We start from the raw sequence: 18075 nt of genomic DNA, 5'->3' as shown, positions 1-18075 counted from the left end.
TTTACACAAAAAAAATCAAGAAGATAAACTCAAATCTCAACATAGTAGAACTCTTAACAACTTTGATACCATATTAAACTTTATACTATATTATGAAGGGAGATTATTTTTTTTTTTTTTTATAAAAGTTTTCATATTAGGTATCACTATGCAACTTGACATCTCAGTTAAGCTGACATCTCAAACAACAACAATCATCTGCCATCACATAAAAAAATATTATTAAAAAAAGAAAAAAAAATATGGAAAAATAAACCAAAACTCATATGCTAACAAAAACGATACATATATAAACTATAACTATTCAATAAAGAATTCTAACAACAAACCAGATGGAAACTTATTATACCAATGAAATGGTTCTCTATGACTAAATCATAAATTAGTCAACTTATCAACACATGCATTTCCTTAACAAAAAAATTACGAGTAACTCTAAACCTGTTTTTTCTACCATAATTAAATATGATTAAATTTAATTTACTTTCATATAATCTAATTGTTCCTATTTTTCTAGTATAATGTGACCTTTATCTATATTTAAGATAACATAAATAACCATTTTCATTCTTTCTATAATCTTATACATAAATTAGAAGAAAAAATACTGATAGTAATGAAAAATATGAATAAATTGAATTAATCCGATGGATAAAAAGTATTTTAACAAGACAAGATAAATACCCATGTTATCAATAGGTTGCCAATCCACATCCTTTTATTCCAATGCAAAATTTAAACAAATCAGCCATAAAATCACAATTGTAGGAAAAATAAACTGAAGCAAGCACAAACATAAGTGTACAAAACTTGACAAAATACACTTTATGCATTTAGAAACATAATACACAATAATAAAGTAAGTAGGTTTTTCAAATTTAATTCATTTAGTAATAATCAAACATACACAATAAAAGCTAAATTAGTTATAATTTTAATCATTACCGTATTAATTTGTTTTAATTAAAAACTGTAAATGCGTTTTATTAACTGAACAATTTTGATTTAGAAGACTCAATCAGGCATATGGCCGAGTTTATCTAAAAGAAATAGCTATTTTTTTTATAAATTAAAATATTAAAATCAAAATAGAAATGAATATTTCTTAAAATCAATTTTCAAATAAACACTTTTTTTCAGAAATATATTAATTCCAAATTTTGAAAGTTGATTTAAAAAGAGTAAAAAAGAGATAAGAAAGAGACAACACTAACCATCACTAAAAAAACTCATTAAATAACAATAAATTGAAATCTAAGTTAACTATCACAATTTTAGTACTAATATCTTAAATCATAAATGAGTATTAATTAGTCTTTTAAAGATTAATTTAAAATTTAAAATATTAATAACTAAAACTTTAATAATTAATAATTAAATACCAAATTAAAAATCACTTTATAAATTTTTATTTAATAATAAAAATTATTTTAAATACTAATAATTTTTTTAATTTTTAGACTAGTCTTTAATTTATTTCAATAATAACTAATTATTTTAGTTTTTAAACTTAGTTAGAATTTGATAATTTTGTTACTATTTATATTTGGTTACAAGAAATTAAAGAAGAAGAAAAAGAATGAAATGAATTTATATTGCATGGTGTGAATGATTCTGAAGATGGTGGAATCACTATTATTCTGATTTAGAGAATGTTATTTGGTTTTAAAGTTTGTATTGCGAATGAGATAAACTTTGGATTTTGAGTGCAGAGAAGAGAATGAAGGTGGTGGTGATGAATGTAGAGTGAGAAAGGGGTCCAATCGTTGAAAGAAGAAGACAAAAATTGCTTCACCAAAAGCATGTAATTACTGTATAAATATTGCAAGACATTTGTAATTTTTCTTCTTAGCTATTTTCTCCCTCTCTCCAACTCGCTCTCTCTCACTCGCTCACTCGCTCATGACTCGGCGCAACCGATCATCTTCTTCCTCAACCAAGAAATTCGATGTGTTCGAGTTCAATGACGAAGACTACAGCATCGAGAAAGCCTCTAGGAAGTTTTTCAGCAAGGTCGAAAACCCTAGCAGGTCTCGCTCTTCCCCTGTCACCAAACACGACTTCCTCCAAGCCTGTAAGTAACTATCTCTACTCTTTCAATTTCTCGTTCGTTCATTCATTCGTTAGTTCTCATTTCTCGACATTTTTATCTGCAGTTGCGAGCGGTTCAAATTCCAAACCTGTTTCCATTGACGTTACCGCTGATCATATTGACCTCGATGAGGAACAAGGTACTGATCATTCAGGCACGAACTATTTACTCCTTTTTGTGTGTCTGATTATGGTTTATGTGTTTTTCTTGTGTTTCGTGTGGATCAGAAGAAATGACACAGTGCTCCACGGAGGAAATTGCTGCTCAACCGTTAGAGGTTATTGATGACGATGATGGCCGTGGAAATGATGATGGTTATAATCGAGAAGAAAATGATGACACGCGGCTTCAACTTTCTGCTGATGAAAAGATGTCTGGCTACAGTGATTTTGTAGAAAGCGACTTTGACTCGAAGGTAATAATCGGTGCTGCTCTACTTTTTTTTCCCTTTCGCAATTCATGCTGACATGCTTAGGGCGAAAGAAACTCTTGGTTCTTTTTGGCGACCTTTAATTTAACGCTGTTTCAGAATGAGTCACTTGGTGTGGCTTCTGATGACGACGACGCAAGTCAAACGAGTTCTTCTTCTACATCGACTTCAAATCCATCTGCAGATGAAGGTATTTTTTCCCGCTTTAAGAATTTTTTTATGATATTTGAGGTGGTATTGTTTTGCTTCTCAGTACTGGTTTTTCCTTTGCTAATTGTCGGTTCTGATTTTTTTTGTACACCTTAGTTAAGTTTGGAGACCAGCTAGTGGAGCATGATGATTCGGCTGCATTTGTAATTGTAAGTGTACTTGTCATGTTTTTATTTTACCTGATCGTTGTAATCTGTGGAGATTATATATCAAAACTTTTTTTACATTATGGAAAAAATGAAATTTGTTCTATGTTCTCTTATCCCTCTTGCTTTAGGGGGGCAATAAATCTGATTATGGCATTTAAAAGACTATTTCTGCATCCAGTAGCTTATGTTGAGCCTCAAATGAGAAACTTCCTAAGTTGAGAATCGAGAACTATTAATTAATAGCCTTTGGATTTACAAATAATAGCTAAGATTAAAATTTTCTTAAGGTGATGAAGGTCTCTTGTTCAAGAAACTGTTATTCCCTCTTTGGTACTGTTCAAGAAACTGCCACATCAAAGTCATAGTTTCCATCAACATTTTGACGTGAGAAAATGCTACTCAAACAAAAAAAACCTCTTCATTAGAAAATACCCAGTGTTGAAATGATAGTCTGAATTAGCGTGTGTGGTTGCCAATAGGGGACTGAGGAGTAGGCTACAGTGACACAGTGGATAATTGTGTTGTTGATACTTGGACAGAGTGTGAATTGACACGTAGCACTCTGAGGCAACAAGGAAGGCAATTAGTGTCGATGTATCTGGATGGTGAATCGTTGCATGTAGAAGACAACAGAGGCGTGTGCCTTGATTTAAGAAGTGTTTTGATCTATGAGAACTATAAATCTGGACTCCATACACACTCATACACACATGATCAAGATAAAAAGTTATTGGTCACATGATGACATAAAAAACTCATGCATTCATCTTTTAATCTTCAGCATTCAAATATAATCTAACGATCTAAACTGGTAGTTTTCATTTCTCACAGGAACTGATTTCTTCTCATCTGATATTTTCTTCCTATAAATGGAATATCTTGTTAGAGTGAAAATGAAAACTATAAAATCAAAGACCATTGTACGCACACTAGTGTTGTGGAAAGCACATTTACACTTGCCGATGTTGAAAGATAATTATTCATCAGAAAATTTATCGTAGAATAGTTTTGAAATTGGAAGGAATGTTATACGAAATGGAATTATTTGTTTCCGTTTTATTTAGTGGAATGATATTCTGCACTTGATTTGGTTTTCTAAAATCTCTACGTTCTTAATGCTTCATAGATCCCCCAGCTTATTTTTTGAACTAAAATCTGCTATTTTACCACCCTTTTGATGCTCTGCAATTCATTTGGTCTGCATGTGTGTTCTGATCTGGCCAACTCATTAAAAGACAGTTCTTAAAACAGTGATTGTTGTACATACATATAATTGTTGGTCTTTTGTTGGATTTATTTTTATTTAATAGTATTTGGCTTAAAATGATTTATTTTCTAATGCTTAATCTAGTTCTTTGATACATCAAATGATGTATGTACGAACTTAGTATTTTTAATGTTGGTTAGATATTTCTGGTAAAGCGTACTGGTTTCTTCCCGTGCAGAATGATATAGAAAAGGTGGTTGATGTCATCCCTGATTTTATTCAATTCGAGGATTTGTATTCCACTAGGTCTCAGTTAACATTCTCATGCAACTCCCTGAAACTTGAAGGCTTAACAATCAATGGAACTAGGGAAACTTTGAAAATTGAGTGGTCAACTCAAGATATCATAAAAATTGAATCATGTTGGTTTGGAAATGTAAGTTGAATGCTCCCACCCCAAACCCTCACCCTCATCTTTCTTTTATTAATCTCTTATCTCTCTTACAAATAAATTTGATTTTCGTCTATCTTTAGATTGAAACAGCCTTGATCAACCTTCTTCTGAAATCAAAAGATTATAGTGAAGCTGGAAATACAAATCAAAATCCAGGTGTGACTACTTTCAATAATTATGCTTTCATTCTTTTTTTTTTGTATCAATGCAAAGTATATTTGATCTCTCCTTATTTTTTAAAATTTGAAATTCTTAATCAATGACAACTATGGATATGATGATATTCCTTTCATTTATTTTACTTTATTTGATATTTCATAATAATAAATTCCCTTCTTATTCAGGAATAATTTAGTTAGATTCCCTACTTTTTGCTGGTTACAATTTTCATTTCTTTATTTTTGAGGGGAGGGGTTGTGATAATCTTGCTATAATATTTCGGCATTGCTTGAAAGTTTATGCAGGCTTTAAGCTGTTAAAGTTTGCAGTCTATGATTCCTTTTGGTACAAGGCAGAAGAAGCAATCAAACTATTGGACACAAGATACACAGATATATGGAGCACACTTTTTGAGTAAGAATGTTATTTGTAATTTTTTGGAGTGTAAAATATATATTTTGTAATTGCAATACCTGAATTAAATTTTTATGGATAAAAAAAAGCATGCCAAATTCTCTTATCATCACTGATCATAGGAAATGAGAGCGAGCCTGAAGGTGCATGTACATTATGTTGGTCTCTCTCTGCCTTAGTTAATGTACAGTATATTTCACGAGGGTGATATAGAGATCATATATGTCTATATCAGTTGGTATTATATTTTAGTACTCATCCTATTTAGTTTTCAGTTTCCATTGTGGTGACATTGATTTCGATTATGATAAGTTTTCAATGCTGTTATTTTTTGAAATGTTGTCCAAATTTTGTCTTTCAATATGGTGGTTTTTTGGGTGCTTAGTGTACTTGACTGTTCAAAAGTTTGTTACTTAAATGGTCAAATTCTGTACTTGACTGTTCCAAAGTATGTTGCTCAATATCATAAGGTGTTAATTAGTGTTGTTTATTATTCCCCCATGCAGCAGTGATGCAGATAACAGTGGAAATATTTCTGCATTGGGGCAACACTACTTTTTCTCTCAGAATCGTTATTTTCCCAAGTAAGTCCAACTTTTTTGCTTCTGTTTTTAGAAATATGATCCTTGTTACATTGAGTGTTATATCAATAAATTTTATAATTTCGATTCATCATTACAGTAATTCACCAGTTGTCTCTGTTACTTCCTTTGATTATGATCCCGAATTTCTTGAGCCCCTAGCTATTGGAAGTAAATTGTTTATCTTGCTGCTTTATATAATTTTTTGTACTTTTAGGGTTATATAGTATGATGAAAAAATACATGAGAATGCACCTAATATCTTATGCTGTTGAGAGTTGGTTCTTAACACAGTATTTGAATCTCTTCAGTCAAGCATTCAAAAGTTGAATCCACCCTATTGATCTCAATTATATTAAATTAAATTTTTCCATGCTCATTATCCCAATTATATTAAATTTCAGCTGAAGGGGGGCTAGCACTATTGATCCATGCTGAAAGTAAAAAAGAATTAGGAGTTTTGTTTAGCCAAAAAAATTTATGAGCTTGCATTTGATAGCTTGAACTTTTGTGATGTTTTATTCTTGAGTAAACCAATAACTGTAGGTCGTGTCCTTGCCCTTAACTTGGTTTTTCTTGCCACTGCATTTATTTAGCAAATATTTTCGAACTATCTTAATTATTGATGAGAAATTATTTGTTTGTGATCTTATATTATGCAGTTTTGATGAGGCTTTTGATGAAGTTATTTATCCAAAGGGGGAGCCTGATGCTGTTTCTATTAGTAAGAGAGATCTTGAGCTTTTACAGCCGCAGACATTCATTAACGATACCATCATCGACTTTTATATCAAGTAAGCATGGTAGTGGAAATTGAAACTTTTTTTATGCATTCAAGAATGCTGCTATAATTGACTTATATTAGTCAGAAAGTGGTGTTCGCCTACCTTTCTTTCTCTGCCTTTCTCTTGTACATGCATGTACATATGTGATCTTTATTACTCTCATCACTGATTCTTGTATCTTCATTTTTTATCTTGGTAGAAAAAATTGCTTTTGTTTGCCAACTTCTCGAGATCTTGTGAAAAAAGTTCATTGCCAAAAAAATCTATCCAAACAAGCACTCCTTGACATTTTTTTTTACTTGAAATAGAATAGTCCCCTTATGTTTGAGACTTTCCTCTGCGTATGAACTGACATTTGCTAAATTTGGCTTATTTATAGGTATTTGAAAAATAAACTCCCTACTGATGAACAGGACCATTTTCACTTTTTCAATAGCTTCTTCTTTCGCAAGCTTGCTGATTTAGACAAAGATCCATCAAGTGCTTGTGATGGTAGAGCGGCATTTCAGCGTGTACGCAAATGGACTAGGAAAGTTAACCTTTTTGAAAAGGATTATATCTTGATTCCCATAAACTACAGGTAAGAGAGTCCAAGAGAACATCTTACTTGAAGATACGATTTTTTCACATCTTGAGAATCATTAATGTTTCTTGATGACAGTCTTCACTGGAGTTTGATTGTCATTTGTCATCCTGGTGAAGTGACATGCTGCCAAGGCAAGATATCTGTCCTTTCAGTTATTCTTCTGTTGTTATTCGCTGAATTTTACCATTTTATTTATTTGATTGTATTGTAGATGAAGAAATTAATGAATCTTCCAAAGTACCTTGCATCTTGCACATGGATTCCCTAAAAGGAAGCCATAAAGGTCTGAAGAATGTTTTTCAAAGGTAGCTTGCTGATAACTGAGATTGACATATATGTCCACCTTCTATTTTCTAGTCAATGTCAATTTGGAGGTCCAATAAATATTACCCTCTTCTCATAATTTCAATCCATACAAAAATTGACATTTTGTTTTAATGACTGGAATGCTATATGAAGTTGTTTGAATACCTTTTTTGTAATTTGACTTAAAAGAAAGTAACATACTATAGATTAATGGAATTGCCCCACCTATATAACTGGTGTCCAATATCTTTACATGACAGTAGTTTTCCAACAGTTACTTAAGCGACTATATTAATCATTCGAAAGTAGTCACCTTTCGAATTGACTAACAGTTGACTTGTTGACGCTACTTGTCATCAACAGTTAACAATGAATGGTTACTTTGGTCACTATCATGAATCACTAGAATGTAGTCAGCAGTTTTCATTGCCAGAAGTTGATTTGTTGACTTAACCCACTGCCACTTGTCACTGAAATCTCATATTTTAACCCTTACCCTACCAAACAGTTAGCAATGAATGGTGACTCTGCCCACCATAGTCAATCACTAATCACCAAACTTCTGCCAAGCCCAACACTACCAGCATAATAATAATAGTCAATCCTGTTAATGTTGTCAACCACATGTGACATTAGAGTCCATATCAAACAACTACCTCAAGACATTTAAGTGTTGATCAGTGAAGTTTAATTTTAAGTGGCAAATAGCTTAAAACTTGTATTGATATTTTGTCTGAGGTTGAACCTTGGGCTTAAATGGTTTCACAAGGCTTTGTTGACAGATATATTTCCTCACAGGAATTTAAATAGCTAGTACAGAAAATTCAGTAGAAACGAAAGTCCATTTTAATTAATTACAAACTTGTATGAGTAGAATTCATCTGCTTTCTGTCCTTGTGCAGAATCTGACAGTGCTTTCTTTTATATATTTTGTAATGACAGTTACCTATGTGAAGAATGGAAAGAGAGGCACAGTAATGTGGTGGATGATGTTTCTTCTAAATTTCTACAAATGAGATTCATCTCACTTGAGGTAGTCTATTATTAAATTCCACATAAGTAATCCAGTGCAATTTTTACTAGACTGGTTTTTCCTTCCTTTTCTATTTCAGCTGCCTCAGCAGGAAAATTTATACGATTGTGGCCTCTTTTTGCTCCATTATGTGGAACGTTTTCTGGAAGAAGCTCCTGGAAACTTTAACCCTTTTATGATTACGAAGTTCTCTGACTTTGTAAGTGACTTCCCATGGCATTAAAACTTGAACAGGATATGTAGTCTCATTTTGCATTTCCAGTGATATAATTTTTCTTTGACTTTCTTTCAAATTTCTCTCAAGTAGCACCATTGTCCGTTGTATCTTGCTTTCATGATTCTGTAATCTGTTGATGCTCTGGCTGATTCCATCAAGTATTATGTCAGCTGAGAAAACTTTAGGAAATTCATGACAAAATGCATGCTGCTATGCTCCTCTGTCTTTTTCTGAATTTGGTAAGACATTAGAGAACCTGAACTGAGGTATATATGTGAGACCAGTTGATTTCCTAAGTGTTTTTTATACTCTATTTTTCCCTTTTTAAAATGAGGCCTTGAATTTCAGATCGTTTGGTGCTTGTGCTTGGGTGTGTCAGATGTGTGTTTCACTGTTGTGAATTTAACATTATTATATTGATTTGGTTATTTAGATGAATGATATTTCTTAATTGTTGTCATTCTTACATGCATCTGTTTTAATTGGCACCTGCATTTTTTTTAAACGCCATCGTCTGTGTGACATGTTTACTTTGTTCATGTTATACAACAGTTAAGTCACAGTTACATTTCTTCTCATGATTTCCAGTTGAGTAGTAATTGGTTTCCTCCACCAGAGGCTTCTCTGAAACGATCTCACATACAGAACCTAATTTATGATATATTTGAAAATAATTCTTTGGAATCACGTCCTACCGATTGTCTTGACAAAGGTCTTCCTTCTGAAGACCCTGCCATTGTTGTAAAGACGAAAGTGGAAGAAGATTCCCTTGGGGGATGCTGCTATTCAGACTTGTGGTGTGTAAAAAATCCTTTAAATTCCTCTATTGAACTAGAGACTGCTGATATTCAGCATCCAGCGGCTTCGGCTTCACCTGGAAGAGTTTCATCGTGTTTGGGAGGACCAGCACTTGTTTCCGAGGACGACTTGCAAGTAATTTCACATTCTGATTGTCTGCAGATGTCGGCTTGTGATCAGAGGGGCTTCTTGTCACCATTAGAGGTAAATGAATTGAATAATTCGGATTTTAACTTTCTATGTTTATTACATGCTTTTAACTACCCCTCTTTTTCTCATTTTCACCATCTAAATTATTAGAATTAAGATTAGAAATGAAGAAATAAAATGGTCACCCTAGTTATTCATCTGCTTAGGATATGAAAATATGTTGCTATACCAACTGAAGAATTTCACTTTTCATGCTCTAATACAGGAAATTGATGAATCTGATGAGGAAACTGGTTTATCAGTAGAGAGGGAGAAATCCCAATTGGTATATGATTTCCCATCCACATCATATGCCAGCAAAGATCACGGAGCATCAGAATCATCGCAGCATGGATTTTCTGTAAATTTTGTGAAAGCTTTTGAAAACCATTCTCAGTCAAGAACATCTACTACATTATCCTGGCTCCCATTGAATACAAGTACTCATGAAGACCAGCCTCTTAACAAAATCGATGAGTCCAAAATTGAAGACAAGACAGTAGTTGAGTGTTTATCGACCTCTGTTGAGGAGCTTACAGACTATGTTGTTCCGGATTCTCCAGGGGCAAATGATGCTGATGTGAGTTTTGTTAAGTCTCATTCCTCATTCCTTGCACTCGTATATATGAATTCATTAATAACCCATCAAATACTTGATTTTACTCAGAAGGCGAGTCTAGAAGAGGAGGATACTATAGTTAACAAGGAAAAGCCAGTGGCATTTGAATCTGATGAACCGGATGCCAAAAGGCCAAAGCATGATGCTGATGTGAGTATTGTTGAGTCTCCTTCCTCATTCCGTGAATATATGAATTCAGTAACCCATCCAATACTTGATTTGAGTCAGAAGACGACGAGTCATGAACAAGATACTTTAGTTAGCGACAAGAAAGAGACAGTAGCATTTGAATGTGATGAAGCAGATGCGAAGAGGCCAAAGATTATGATCGAAGGTGGTGGTTCAAGGCGCAGACTCACCAGAAGCATGCCAAAAGAAGCTTGTGTTTAGTCTCTTGTATTGTGAATAGGATTAGGCGCAGAAGATGGTTATAGATAGGCAAATTAAATATTTGAAATGACGTTGCAGAGAAATAGATTAAAAGGGGCTTTGTTCATACCAACTTCAGGCCCCAAACGGTGAAGCAATCTGCTAAATACTTTCGCCTCACCATTGCAGGATGACGTATAAAATTGTTTAATGCTATTTTTTGTCATAATTTTTCTGGCACTTTTTAATTTAGACATTATGAGGATGTGCCTGTGATACCTATCAGTTAAATGCTCAATTAAAAAATATGTATATATTTGTTGGATCTCTAATTTTAACATAATTTTAAAAAGGAAATATATTAATTTTTTAGAAATTCAAATTTATTATATAATATTTTATTATGAATATAAAAAAATTAACTAGTTATGAAAATATTTTTCTGTAAAAAAAATATTATAAAAATAAGACAATTTTTTAACTATCCATAAAAACTGAAACATATTTTACACATAAATTTTTATTATTAATTTATATAATTTATATAATTATATAATATATAAAGTCATTCTTTATTATTAATTTATATAATTTATAATTATATAATATATGAATTTGTGATTTTACATCCTAATATTTTAGATATTATATGTATTAATATTTATCTTACATAATTTATATTCCTTGTTGCTCACGTTAATGTTTATGTTCTACTTTAACGTTACTTTTAAATATAATTCGCTGTAATTAACAAATGTAAGCTCTTGTAAGAATTTATATAACTATTTTATTTATACTTTAGTTTTTACAATTTAAAAAATATTAAAATATTACTAATTTTAAACTTCGAAACAAGGAATATTTTAAATAATTTATTTATCCAACGTTAACAAATCATTTTGACTAAATTTTTTAAAATAAATTATAATAATAACATAAATAAAATTAATTTTAACTGTTAAACACAGAGATTCAATATTTAAGTTCTATCACAAGTATGCGTTTTAACACAATAATATTTTTTAAAATTATAATATTTTGTCAGGATGAAAACTAATCCAGTTTAATTAACTCATAATCCTTAATCCGCCGTCCATATAAGTCAAGATAAAAATGAATCCACACGCACAGACAGAGAGAGAAATGGAGGAGAAGACGGAGAAGGTGAAGCGTGAGGCGCTGAAGATAATCGAAGAGTTTGAGGTTCTTCCAAAGCTGGTGGTTTTCGATCTCGATTACACTCTCTGGCCTTTCTACTGGTTCATTCCTACTTCCTACCCTCTTTTTCTTAACCTAATCTTGTTTTCACTCTCTAATCTTTGAAATGAATCTTGTTTTCACTCTCTAATCTTTGAAATGAATCTTGTTCACAATTCAGTGAGTGTCGATCGAAGCGTGAAATGCCCTCTCTGTATCCTCACGCCAAAGGCATATTGTTAGCGCTCAAAGAGAAAGCCATTGACGTTGCAATCGCTTCTCGCTCACCAACCGCTGACACAGCAATAGCCTTCCTCAACAAATTGAACCTCTCCTCACTCTTCGTTGCGCAGGTGAATTCTTGAACTCATCTTGCTTTTTTCAATTCGAATTCAACACACCATGCATAGGCTTTTTACTTTAATTTTGTTTCTCTTGTAAATTGTGGTTTCTTCAGGAAATATATTCCAGTTGGACACATAAAACGGATCATTTTCAGAGAATTCATTCCAGGACTGCTGTCCCCTTCAGCTCCATGCTCTTTTTCGATGATGAGAATAGGAACATCCATTCGGTAATAATAATATATACTCTCACACCTTTTCTTCTAAATTCGTTGAATCATCATCATCATAATCATGTAATATTGCCATAGGTCTCTAAAATGGGAGTAACTAGCATTTTGGTTGATGATGGGGTAAATCTTGAGTCTCTAATGTCTGGTCTTGCCCAATTCTCTCAAAACTGGAATGCTTCGCAGAAGAACAAGCCAGATACTTCCAACCCCGCTGCATGATTTTTGACATCCAATTGAGTTTTCTCTCTCTGGATTTTACTCAGAACCACACTATATTTTTTGTGCCAGTCGTTGCCCTTGAAATAAAAGGAAGCAAAGACACAGACTCGTATATGCCCATGGGAAACCTGGTATTTCAAACAGCTTGTACTTTAATATTGGACTGGAATTCTGTGCATTTCAATCAGAAACTAATTCATGAATTGGTGGTTGTTGTATTGTAGTCACTTAGCGAAATTTTAGTTAGATGAAATTCCAGTTTGCAGAATTCAGCTTCTCTACCTCTCTGCCTTTCTTTCTTCTCTTCTCTTCTCTGTATGGATTAAAAAATTAGAGACTCTGTACACTAAATAGTACACTAGTTTAGTTTGGTACTAATAAATTTATGTTGTGCTAAAAATAGTCAGTGCAACTTCTGCATAAATTAACAAAGAATACAATAAATTAAATAGTCTTAGACCATATGGCAAAAGAATTGGAAAGAATGTTGCCAACACTGTTAAATAGGTCTGACTACTAATTTGATCCAAACCTAAACAATAGAATACAGACAGATATTGCTAAGAACTAAAACAAAAGAATGCAGACCGATATTGCGTTTTTATCTTCCGCTCCCTTTTTATATGCATTTGCTAATGCCAGACAAAATATGTTTGAAGTGGCTTGCTAGTGAAACGGGCAAAGGGCCAATACCTGCATGTTCCACGGAATTTCTCAGATGACTTATCAAAGGAAAAAGTACAGTATAACACCCAGTTAAACCCACAAGTATTTAAGTAAAAAAAAAAAACTTTTGGCGTTTTAGGTGGAAAATTATTGATTGAGAAAAGGAGTAAATTAACTTTGAAATTTGAAGAAAAAAACTTGAACCAAAAGTAAGAAAAACTGAAAATACAACTAAACATTAAAATATCAATCATTACGTATTAGTAGCTATGGTCTTGCGAAACAAAATAGCACTAACTTTTTACATGATTCAAAATGGGGAACTTTTTGGTGCCTCAAGCAAATTCAGTTAATCCAGCTCAAAATGTTACAGTTTAGCGGGAAAAAATATGATACGAAGTTCAGCAAAAAAAATTAATTTATAAGCTTCCTGTCTGCAGCCTATTCATTGCCACCATTTTCATCTTATATTACTTATTTTTTATGTTATAAACAACTAAACATGCCAATGCGAAGAGGAAAAGATTTCTGAAATTGTATACCTTTATGGCCTTTTCGTCAGCAAGATCACAGGATCCTCTTGTGGTCTAGGTTATTAACCTCTCTCAATGGCGATCGTCCATCAAAAATTTCTTCAGTTTTTCTGAGTGTGGGAGTAATATGAAGACCATTTGTACCATCTCTAGCAGACTGGTGTGACTTATCACAATCTACTAGACGCATTGTTGTTTCATTTTCATCTTCAGAAGTATTCAACACAATCCCCAGCATCTCCACTAATTGCATATCCCCGCAAGACAACTCACCAATTTTGCCAAGTATGTCTTCAAAATGTGCCAACATATCTTCCCTATTTGTCGATAATTTCATGATGTCTTGGAGCAAATTTCCGTTCTCAAACTTGAGCTCCGTTATTACGCATTCCATGGTCTGCTGTTTATCCATCAATTTTTCATTTTCAAACTTCCTGGCTTCCATTGATGCTCGAAGCTGCTCTGCTTCCTGCTTTAAATGGAAGAATGCTTCTTCTAATTTTACTATTCGGGTGTTCTTTTCTTCAATTTCTAACATCACCATATATTCTCCATTTTTCAAGGCATCCCTAAGCAGACTGACCTCAACCCAATTTTCCACTTGATTCGAGAGAGAAAAAGATAGCACATCTAACAAATCTTGCTCTGCTTCTTGCTTTAAATGGAAGAATGCTTCTTCTAATTTCACTATTCGGGTGTTCTTTTCTTCAATTTCTAACATTGCCAGATATTCTGCATTTTTCAAGGCATCCCTAAGCAGACTGACCTCAACCCAATTTTCCACTTGATTCGAGAAAGAAAAAGATAGCACATCTAACAAATCTTGCTCTGATGTCGTAGCTAGCTCCTGAAAGTGCTCTATAGTTCGTTCTTTCTCTTCTTTAATCTTCAAAAGAATCTCTTTCTCCTGCTTGAGGGTTTGCTCTGCTTCCAGCTGTGCGTGAATTGCAACTTTAAATTCGTTTTCCGTGGATTCTTGTTTCAAGTAGGCGATGGCTATTTCTTTCTGTAGATCCTTTATGCAACATTCCTTGTCCCCTACAATTTGGATAAGACCCTCTTTCTCCTGCTTGCATCTTTCCACTTCCTTCATTTTATCGGTACTGCACCTTTCCAATAAACCAATCTGCAGTAGAAGGTCTTCAATTTTTCCCTCCAGATCCTTGACATAACAGAGAAGGTTTTCATTGGCCTGCTTAAGGGCTCGCTCATTCTCCATTTTTGATTCCAGGGAAGTTTTCATCTCTTTACTAGTTCCCTGAATTTCTTCATAGGAAACTTTAAGGGTTTGAGCTGCAGACTTCCAATCCTGTACTTCACAATCTAATCGAGATATTTCGTCACTTTTACAGGTTATTTCAATTTCCAGCCTTTCTAGAGCCTCAAAAGCAACACTTCTTTCATATTGTAGTGTGTATTCCATCTGCATTAGTTGCTCTAACATGAGCTCACCCTCAGATGATTCCTCAAGCTTTTTCTTGTATTGTTCAAGCTCTTCCACCAGCAGAGAATGTTGCACTGCCATACTTTTCAGAGAATTGTCTTTCACTTTCAATTGCTCTGTAGAAATTAGAATCCTATTTTCACTCTCTTTGACACCAAATGATGCTTTCTCAGAGTCTGCACTGAATGATTTCGAGTAAGTCTCAACAAGTTCTGATTTAAAGATCAAGAGTCCCATACGATTCTCTTCAACGGTACAATAACAATTTTCCAATTCCATCTGAAGCTTCCATATTTCCTGTTCTTTATTGGTCAGTACGGACTTATATGTAACAATATCTGCTTCCATCTTTTTCAATTGATCACCCCATTGAGATTCTTTAGACTTCAGAATTGAGGCACAGCTTTTATGCACATCTTCCAACCGTCTAAGCTTGTTACGGAGCTTTGATGTCAGAGAATTTGCACCACCATTATTGATCTGAGCTTCCCTGAATTCTTTAAGTAAATCTCCCAATTCCTTATTATCCTGTTCAAGTTGAACAATTTTATGATCCAGTTCTCTCACCACCATCTCTTTCTCCCCTAGTGAGTTTCTCAGCTGTGCTATCTCATCATTCCTCAGAATGATTAATTGTTGTATCTCTGACTTCTTCTCCTCACACTGACTATAAACATTCTCAAAACTAGTCTTAAACTCAGATATTTCAGCCTCCAGGAGTTTCCTCTTGCTCTCTTCATGAGCCAACGCATGGTTACACATCTCCAAACGGGACTGCAACCTCTCCACACTTCTTGTCTGAGAATCCAACCTAACCTGCAAGGACGACATTTCCTCGAGCAATGCAGATCTCTCCTTGTCCCACTCCTCCTTGCACAATCGGAACTCAACTTGAAGCTTGTCGTGAGCTTCTTCAAGATGTTTAAACTGTTCATTCCTCCATTTAATCTTATCTTGCATTCTGATATTCTCTTCCTCCAACTGCAGTATCACACCGTCTCTCCCTTTCAGCAGTGTACCATGCTGCACTTTTTCCTCCGCCTCTGAACACTTCTTCTCTGCCGCCAACAAGAATGCCCTAAGACTCAAAATTTCTTTACTGCTGGCACAAGCATTCTGCTCCAGAGATTCATTTCTTACTCTTAATTCATCTAAAGCCAACACCAGCTCTCTATTACTCTCCTCCAATTCGACCAACCTATCAGCAGAACTTGCTTGGATCCTTGTATTCTCCGAAATCAAACGCGTAACCTGTGTTTCCTTTTCGCTCAAACCAGACTTCAGATCTTCTAGAACTTTCTTCAGTTCATCGATCTCCTCAGACTTGAGATCAAGCTCGCGCGCCTGTTCCTCAACCCGCTTCCTGGATTCTTGAAATTTGAGAAATTCTTGTGCGCGATCTTGCTTCAAACCCTCAAAGAGTTGAGCTTTGAGTCGACATTCAGCCTTTAGCTTCTCCACCTCTGCTCTGGCATCATCCAACTCGGCGTACACATTTTCCATCCCTTTCTCTCCCTTCCAACACAGATTTTAACTCACTGCCAACATAATAAAGCACACACACGCATACACTGTTACTTGGATTTCAACATGCATTAAGCCATACAATATACAAATCAAAATCAAAACAAATGTTGAACAATGGCAACCTTAGCGAATCTGATTGAAAATTCGAATTTTAGAAACGTAATAATATATGAAAAGCGAAGTACAGTTAAGAGTAGAATAGGTTAGGAGTTTTACCTGGCGCTGAGCGACCGTGAGTTCTTCACAAACCCTAAACCAAAGACCTTCGCTTCGCTTCACTCGTCAAACAGCGGTAAGAACGCGCTCTTTTTCGATTTTGAATTTTTCAAAAAAAAAGGCACTTATTATCTTTCTTGCTTTAATTTTCCCCAGGCTCCTTTGTTTTTTAATTTTTAATATTTATTTTTTAAAGTTGAAATATATCTTTGAACGATATATTTTCAAAGTTATAAGTATATTTACTTAGTTGTTAACTATTTGATGTGAATAAATAAGATAATAAATTATAATGATATTTTTTGGTGCTTATTTCTGTTTAAATTTTAATCGAAAATTTGTACAACGATTAAAAATTAATTTAAAAAATAGAATGGGTTGAAACTGTCGTTATGGTATTTTTAATATATTAATTATTGATAAAAATATTATAAAAAATTAAAATTTTAATATTAATAATATGTTAAATTCAATTGAAAGTTGTAATATAACAAACATAAAAATATTATTAATTTTGGAATATCATTAATTAAAAATTTATTAAACAGATTCTCTTAAAAAAATAGTTCCATAGTCAAATATCTATCCATACGAAGCATATGGATTGATATGTTAGTTCTATTAAGCAGAATAAATATAAAATATAAATTAATCTTTGGATTGAGATTTTGATTAACGTTAAATCATGAGTCACAGGGGTGACTGTATGAATTGAAATAATAATCAAAATATTATTTATAACTAATGATGATATTCAATGACATATGATTTAAAACAATATTTAATGACTTGCATTAGCATTTGAAAAGGAGTCCACGCAACATTAATAAATTTCAAAATAAATTAAGTACAAAATAATTAATAGTTAAATAAATTTAAGGAGAAATTGTAATTATTTTTAATAAAGTTATTTTAAATAATACTTACATTGTCTCTCGTAGAAAGAGTTTTAAATTATCTATTCTATAAAGAGAATTCTAAAATACATATTAAGATCACATAATTTTTTAATAGATAATACTCACATTCCCTATATTTGGATAAAGTAACACTCACTTTTCTCAGATTATTTAAATTTGTCATATAGATCAAATCTTA

The 18075-nt window shown here is 33.2% G+C and overlaps 3 protein-coding genes across 9 annotated transcripts; 2 read left to right on the top strand and 1 right to left on the bottom strand.

Annotated features, from left to right (window-relative positions):
• The first annotated feature begins 1619 nt into the window (after positions 1–1619).
• Positions 1620–10827, top strand: LOC137832751 (probable ubiquitin-like-specific protease 2A). 7 transcript variants are annotated; one of them, XM_068641081.1, is made up of 18 exons: positions 1620–2074; positions 2157–2231; positions 2320–2507; positions 2622–2712; positions 2829–2881; positions 4327–4524; positions 4623–4698; positions 5007–5115; positions 5622–5699; positions 6359–6490; positions 6861–7061; positions 7143–7198; positions 7279–7372; positions 8316–8406; positions 8486–8605; positions 9212–9625; positions 9837–10190; positions 10278–10827. In XM_068641081.1, exons 1-18 carry the CDS (start codon positions 1903–1905, stop codon positions 10617–10619), a joined length of 2844 nt encoding a protein of 947 aa, XP_068497182.1. In that variant the 5' UTR covers positions 1620–1902; the 3' UTR covers positions 10620–10827. The 7 variants fall into 7 exon arrangements, with proteins under 7 accessions (XP_068497182.1, XP_068497179.1, XP_068497183.1 ...); XM_068641078.1 differs by having other exon boundaries at positions 1677–2074; positions 4998–5115; XM_068641082.1 differs by having other exon boundaries at positions 1686–2074; positions 2323–2507.
• Positions 10828–11689: 862 nt separating this feature from the next.
• On the top strand, positions 11690–12859 carry LOC137832750 (uncharacterized). The gene is made up of 4 exons (XM_068641077.1): positions 11690–11857; positions 11977–12148; positions 12253–12369; positions 12451–12859. The coding sequence occupies exons 1-4, from the start codon at positions 11712–11714 to the stop codon at positions 12589–12591; spliced, it is 576 nt and encodes a 191-aa protein (XP_068497178.1). The 5' UTR covers positions 11690–11711; the 3' UTR covers positions 12592–12859.
• A 123-nt stretch (positions 12860–12982) lies between these two features.
• Positions 12983–17111, bottom strand: LOC137832749 (uncharacterized protein At4g38062-like). Its single transcript, XM_068641075.1, has 3 exons — positions 16978–17111; positions 13800–16772; positions 12983–13284 (listed from the first exon to the last, which is right to left on the bottom strand). The coding sequence occupies exon 2, from the start codon at positions 16735–16737 to the stop codon at positions 13825–13827; it is 2913 nt and encodes a 970-aa protein (XP_068497176.1). The 5' UTR covers positions 16738–16772; positions 16978–17111; the 3' UTR covers positions 12983–13284; positions 13800–13824.
• Positions 17112–18075: the final 964 nt, after the last annotated feature.

This window comes from Phaseolus vulgaris, chromosome 6 (genome assembly GCF_000499845.2).
Source record: "Phaseolus vulgaris cultivar G19833 chromosome 6, P. vulgaris v2.0, whole genome shotgun sequence".
NCBI classification, from domain to species: Eukaryota; Viridiplantae; Streptophyta; class Magnoliopsida; order Fabales; family Fabaceae; genus Phaseolus; species Phaseolus vulgaris.
Note: the sequence above shows the minus strand (reverse complement) of the source record. Positions and strands in the feature narration are given on the sequence as shown.